Source organism: Anolis carolinensis, chromosome 1 (assembly GCF_035594765.1).
Source record: "Anolis carolinensis isolate JA03-04 chromosome 1, rAnoCar3.1.pri, whole genome shotgun sequence".
In the NCBI taxonomy this organism is placed as follows: domain Eukaryota; kingdom Metazoa; phylum Chordata; class Lepidosauria; order Squamata; family Dactyloidae; genus Anolis; species Anolis carolinensis.
In genome coordinates this window covers 349,530,965-349,537,706 of record NC_085841.1, presented here as the reverse complement: position 1 = coordinate 349,537,706, position 6,742 = coordinate 349,530,965, and the positions used below count along the sequence as shown (strand labels likewise).

The 6,742-nt window shown below is 49.6% G+C and overlaps 1 protein-coding gene across 1 annotated transcript; it reads left to right on the top strand.

Annotated features, from left to right (window-relative positions):
• Positions 1-387: 387 nt before the first annotated feature.
• Positions 388-5,664, top strand: LOC134295567 (uncharacterized). The gene is made up of 2 exons (XM_062968498.1): positions 388-2,156; positions 5,385-5,664. Exons 1-2 carry the CDS (start codon positions 609-611, stop codon positions 5,424-5,426), a joined length of 1,590 nt encoding a protein of 529 aa, XP_062824568.1. The 5' UTR covers positions 388-608; the 3' UTR covers positions 5,427-5,664.
• The last annotated feature ends 1,078 nt before the right edge of the window (positions 5,665-6,742 follow it).

Here is a 6,742-nt window from a genome sequence, read left to right as displayed (position 1 = left end):
CTTAGAATAATGTGTCCAGTTCTTGTCACGACAGTTCATGAATAACATTGACAAGCTGGAACATGTCCATCGAAAGATGGTCAACATGATCAACAGTCTGACACCCAAGCCCTATGAGGAACAACACAGAAAGATGGGTATGCTTAACATGGATAAGATAAGACTGAGAGATAATGTGCAAGGTGATAGGGAATTCTCCCCAAAATAGCAGGGCATCCAAAAATATAAACAGGATACTTAACTGAGCAGTCAGCTCACAGCAAGCAGAAAAGTGAAGTGTTGTGTGGCTGCAAAAGAATGTAGAGTTTAGCAGGCAAAGATGCAGACTTCAATCTTTAACGTTACCAAAAAGGTTTATTTACAAATAAGAACTACATTCCTTGATAGGAAATTGTCAGAACCCTGCTACTAGAGCCTGGATGTGGCTCTGAGTTTCAGGGTCACTGACATTGATAAGACACCTGCGTCCCAGGACTCGGAGGAGAAACGGCTGATGGACTTGGCGGGGAATTTGCGCGGGGTTTTACTGAGCGGGAAGAGACTGTTCAAATGAGGGGGAGGGTATATAAAGGAGGGTTGGCCGGAGCCTCCCATTCTTGGCTTTTCTGATGTTCATGTTTCCTACAGTAAAAGTTCCTGGTGATACCACAGAGAGTCTCGTGTGTTCATTCAGGAGCGGCTGTGGTGAGCTGACACTAAGCCAAGAATACGGACACCATCCCGCTGTAGCGGTGAGGTGTAACATGCAAGTGGAGGATGAAGAGCTCTTGGGCGCCGGAGGAGGAAGGTCGGAAAGGGCCACTCCCGAGACGGACGCTGAGTTCCACCAGCTGGCGGCCCTGGCGTCATCCACCGCTTATGCCCAGCCAAATGGGGTAACCCAGAGGCGCGGAGTGGTGCGGGGAGATAGCACCGGAGGAGAGGAAGGTTCACCTTCCCCAGGCCCGCAAAAGATGGTGTTTCTGGAGGAGAGGATGTCGGCGATGGAGACCACCCTGGCAGTGATGTCGAGGGCGATGGAGCGCCTGGCGGTTTTGGCGGAGCCGGAGCGAGGAAGGGAACTCCGGGCTAGCTCAATGTGGGACGTGAGCATGGGAAGCAGCCAGGGCTTCGCAGACCTCCCAGCACCGAAGGGAAGGGAAATGCGAAAGGAGCCCGGTGCCCGGCCCAAGATCCAAACGAGCCTGACGCGGGTGGAGGAGAGTGACGACGAAGGGGAAAAGCCTCCGAGAATCCCGGCTACGCTCCCAACTGAGACCCTGGTGCCCCTGGCGAATGCCGGGCGTGGCACAGGACAAAGGGAAGCAGCAGCGGGGCCCACTGGCCCGCAAGGGGGCTTGCGACGGGCGGAGAATTGGGGATTGCCACCACAGGGACCCCTACCGAGACGAGAGGAACTAAGGATCGAGTTTGGGGGAGAGTCCTCTGAACTGGATTTTTTCCTGACCACGGTGAGGGGCTATATGGAGGACAATGCCCACACTTTTAGAACGGAATCCAGCCGGGTACGGGCCATTGGTGCAGTGTTGAAGAGGGGAGCGGCCAGCTGGTACGTTCAACTACACGCGCGGCGCGACCCATGTCTGGGGTCACTCCGACGCTTTATGGGGGCCCTGGAGACCCGTTTCCGAGATCCACTGGAGCAGATCCGGGCGAGGGAGGAGTTGAAGACCGTCTCCCAGGGGCAGAGGTCGGTATCTGAGTATGCGGAGGAGTTCCAATGCCTCGCTGAAAAGGTGCCGGAATGGTCTGCAGTGACAAAGATAGAACTCTTCAAAGAGGGGCTCAGGCGGGAGATCCTCTCCTGGGCGGTGCATCGTGATGAGCCTGACACACTGCGCGGATGGATTCAGCTGGCGGGGCGCATCGAGACATCGCTGGCCCAGGCGAGGAGGCACCGAGGAGGGCTACAGCAGCGGCCGCAGATGAAAGAGGGGAGCCGGAAGGAGGGATCAACCCCAGCCGGGAGGAGAACGGAGCCGACAGGGAACGTGAGCACCAGCAGGAGGGGCTGCTTCGTGTGCGGCCGTTTGGGCCACAGGGCTGCCGAGTGCTGGCAGAGAAAAGGGGAAGGCGGAGGCCCGCCCAAACCAAGAGCCGTGGCAGGGAAACGCGCCGAGGAAGAACCACCGATGAGGCACCACTCGGGGGGGTTGGTAAGTCAGGACAAAGCCATGATAGTGGTCCCCATTCAGCTGGAAAGTGGCAGCAAACAAGCAACCTGCAAAGCATTTGTGGATTGTGGATGTTCCAGGAACATCATCTCCCCTGAATTAGCCGAGGGATTGGGATGCGAAAGAACGAACCTAGAATCCCCAATAGCTTTTTCGCAGTTGGACGGATCCACAGCATCGGGATCATTAGCTAAGTACAGTGCCGAAGATGTAAAGTGTAAGATAGGGAGTTGGGAAGGAAAGGTGTCATTTGTGATATCACAAATAGCCAGCTATAATGTTATACTAGGCATGCCATGGCTGGGGCAGGCCAACCCGCAAATCAACTGGGAGGATAAGAGCATGATCTTCAGGATGAAGTTGGAAGGAGGGAGCCAGGAAGTGGAAAGGGAGCCGGGGAAAAGGGGGGAGGAAGACTCTATCAGGATAGCAGAACTGGCAGATAAATTACCCCCAGAGTATCGGGATTTTGTGGACGTATTTGATGAGAAGGAAGCAGACAGTTTCCCACCGAAGCGGAGAGTTGAAGTGAAGATAGAGCTAGTCCCAGGAGCAGAGCTTCCTAAGGCAAAAATATACCCAATGTCGGCTAGGGAAAAGGAGGAACTGAGAAAATACATTGATAAAAACCTAGCGAGGGGTTTCATAGAGCCTTCAAATTCCCCTCTAGGGGCGCCTGTGTTGTTCAGGCGCAAAAAGGACCAAACGCTGAGGCTCTGCATTGACTACAGGGGCCTGAATGCAATCAGTTCTGGAAATAAATACCCCCTACCTTTAGTGAAGGACTTGATCGCCCAGTTATCGGAGGGACAGATATTCACTAAATTGGACTTAATTGAAGCGTACCATAAATTGCAGATTAAACCAGAGGACAGGTGGAAGACGGCCTTCTCCTGTGCATTCGGATTATTCAATTATCGTGTGCTCCCTTTCGGTTTGTGCGGCGGAGGCGCCGCGTTCATGCAATTAATCAACGAAGTGTTGCATCCATTGTTGTACAAGGGAGTCTTTGTTTTTTTAGATGACATATTGTTAGTATCTCGGACTAAGGAGCAACACATAGAACTAGTCAGGGAAGTCCTGCAAAAGTTGAGAGAAGCAAAACTGTATGCGAAGCTTGCCAAGTGCGAGTTCAATAAAGACCAGATAGACTTTCTGGGGTATAGGATTTCCTCCCAGGGAGTGGCGATGGACCCTGCGAAGGTAGAAGACGTGAGGGGGTGGGAAGCCCCCAAAACACGGAAGCAGCTGCAATCCTTCCTAGGGTTCGCAAACTTCTATAGAACATTTATCAAGGACTTTGCGCGCCTCACTTTGCCATTAACGGATTTGTTAAAGACTAAAGGTAGGGGAGAAACAGCCAAAGTGAAGGCCCCAGGGGCCAAACTGACCTGGACAATAGAATGCCAGGAAGCTTTCGAAGCCCTTAAAAAGCGTTTTACTGAGGAGCCTGTCCTACAGCACCCTGATATGTCTAAAGCCTTTGTATTACATTGCGATGCGTCAGACCGGGCATATGGGGCAGTTCTGCTACAGAAAGACGAGGGGGGGAACCTGAAGCCATGTGGCTATCTGTCAAAAAAGTTTAGCGATACAGAAAAAAACTGGCCGATTTGGGAGAGAGAAGCCTTAGCGATTCTAAAAGCACTAGAGTGCTGGAGACACTTTCTGGAAGGAAGTGGAACACCGTTTGAGGTGTGGACTGACCATAGAAATTTACAGTATCTAAGATCCCCTCGTAAACTATCAGCGAAGCAAATTAGATGGGCCCAATATTTCAGCCGTTTTGATTTCAGACTCAGATTCTTCCAGGGGAAACATAATATACTCGCTGACGCTCTCTCTCGGATGCCTCAGCACGGGGGAGGAATTCAGGAATCTGAAGGGAGTATTTTTCTTGATAAGCAATGGGGCCTGGCAGTACTAACTCGAGCACAAGCGGCCAAAGAAAACAAACGTACTGCCATTTCCACGGGGGGAGGAGAAATATGGGAGGAAGAGTTGAAGCGAGCGTATGGAATGGACAAATGGTTACAAACAAACAAAGAAAAGGGAGAATTGTGTGGGGATTTGGTGTTTGTAAATAAGAAATTGTATATTCCTGAATGTTTAAGACGAGAAATGTTAAGGAAGTACCATGATAACAAGGGTGCGGGTCATCTAGGCCCCACCAGGACTATTAAACTGTTGGCCAAACAATGCTGGTGGCCCGGAATGAGGAAAGACGCCAGGGGATACGTCACGCAGTGTGAATTATGTGCAGAGGGAAAAACACCACCGGGGAAGCCCCAGGGGCTATTGCAGAAGGTGGTGGAGCCCATGAGGCCATGGGAATGCGTAGCCATGGATTTTGTAGGCGAACTACCCCCCAGCAGAGGCCACAGATACATTTGGACAATATTGGACCTATTCTCAAAACAGGCACACTTTGTGGCTCTGCCAAAACTCCCTTCAGCTGAAAAACTTGCTGATTTGTATGTGAAGCATGTATATCGCCTACATGGGTGTCCCGACAAGATAATTAGTGACCGGGGAGTCCAATTTACTGCAAAATTTTGGGGAAAATTCTTACAGCTGTTAGGAGCAGAAAGGAACCTGAGCTCGGCCTTTCATCCCGCGACCAACGGGGGGGTCGAACGTACCCAACAGACACTGTGCCAATTCTTAAGGATGTACACCAATTATAGACAGGATGATTGGGCGGACCTTCTTCCGTTTGCTGAGATGGCTTTTAACGGGGCCGTACATTCGGCCACAGGTCGTGCCCCATTCGAAATAGTATACGGACAGGAGGTGGCACCTTTCCCCAGGCTACCCGAGTGGAAGGAAGGGGAGGGCCAGACCGACGAGGAATGGCCGGCCAAAATCAAGCAAGGGTGGCAAACCGTGGTAGAGGCATTGCGGGAAACACAAAAGAAGTACAAGCTCTTTGCGGATCGTAGGCGCCGAGAGGGGGACAAATTGGGCGAAGGAGATCTGGTTTGGCTGAGCACAAAAAACCTGAAATTGGGTTTCCCATCCAAGAAATTGGCTCCACGCTATATAGGGCCATTCAGGGTAGCAAAAAGAATAAACGAAGTGACCTATGAGCTGAGGCTACCAAAGGACCTAGGAAAGGTACACCCGGTATTCCATTGCAGCCTGTTAAAAAAGTATAAAGGAACTCTGGACAGCGGAGAACAATAGTTGTGTTTAATCTTTTCCTTCCAGGACGAAGGGGAGGAGGACGCCATGTCAGAACCCTGCTACTAGAGCCTGGATGTGGCTCTGAGTTTCAGGGTCACTGACATTGATAAGACACCTGCGTCCCAGGACTCGGAGGAGAAACGGCTGATGGACTTGGCGGGGAATTTGCGCGGGGTTTTACTGAGCGGGAAGAGACTGTTCAAATGAGGGGGAGGGTATATAAAGGAGGGTTGGCCGGAGCCTCCCATTCTTGGCTTTTCTGATGTTCATGTTTCCTACAGTAAAAGTTCCTGGTGATACCACAGAGAGTCTCGTGTGTTCATTCAGGAGCGGCTGTGGTGAGCTGACAGGAAATAAATGTGTCTAAGCTTCTCTGTATTCCATAACTTCTAAGTTTCAAAACAAGAGGAAAAACCCCCAAACACTACATCTCTTCAAACACACACAGTAGATAGAAGTCAGAATGCAAAGATGAAAAGCAGAAGTCCTAAACAAAGGCGTGCAACCTGAAGAGTATCCATTCTACACCATCAATCAGGATGGGAGCAGAAAGAGAAAACAAATAGATACATTCCAACTGACATTCAGGTGTCGGGGAGAAAAGATTTCCTCACCCTATTCTAAAGCTAACTAACTGTTCCCCATTAAGGACTGCAAACTTGGGCAGTGTGGGGTTGCATTCCAACACTAGAAAACTTTGCATATTTGGAGGGATGTCATATAGAATATTAAATGCTAATTTTCTGCTTCTCCAGAAATCAGAACATGAACCCATGGATCCCAATGGAAACCAAAATGAATTCCAATTACAAGAAAAGAGATTCCACCTAAATGTTAGTAATAAGTTTGACTAGATGGCCTTTCCAACTCTATGGTCCTATGATTATTAGCACCGGGCTTTAGCACAGCAGGTTAACCACCAGCTGCAATAAATCTTACCAATCAAAAGGTTGGCAGTTCGAAGCCCGGGTTGGGGTGAGCACCCGATCTTCAGCCCAGCTCACTGCCCACCTAGCAGATTGAAAACAACTGTGAATAGATAAATAGGTACTGCTTAAGCAGGGAGGTATTTTAATGGCACCATAAGGAAATACAGTAGAGTCTCACTTATCCAAGCTAAACGGGCTGGCAGAAGCTTGGATAAGCGAATATCTTGGATAATAAGGAGGGATTAAGGAAAAGCCTATTAAACATCAAATTAGGTTATGATTTTACAAATTAAGCACCAAAACATCATGTTTTACAACAAATTTGACAGAAAAAGCAGTTCAATACTCAGTAATGTTATGTTGTATTTACTGTATTTACGAATTTAGCACCAAAATATCACAATATATTGAAAACATTGACTACAAAAATGGCTTGGATAATCCAGAAACTTG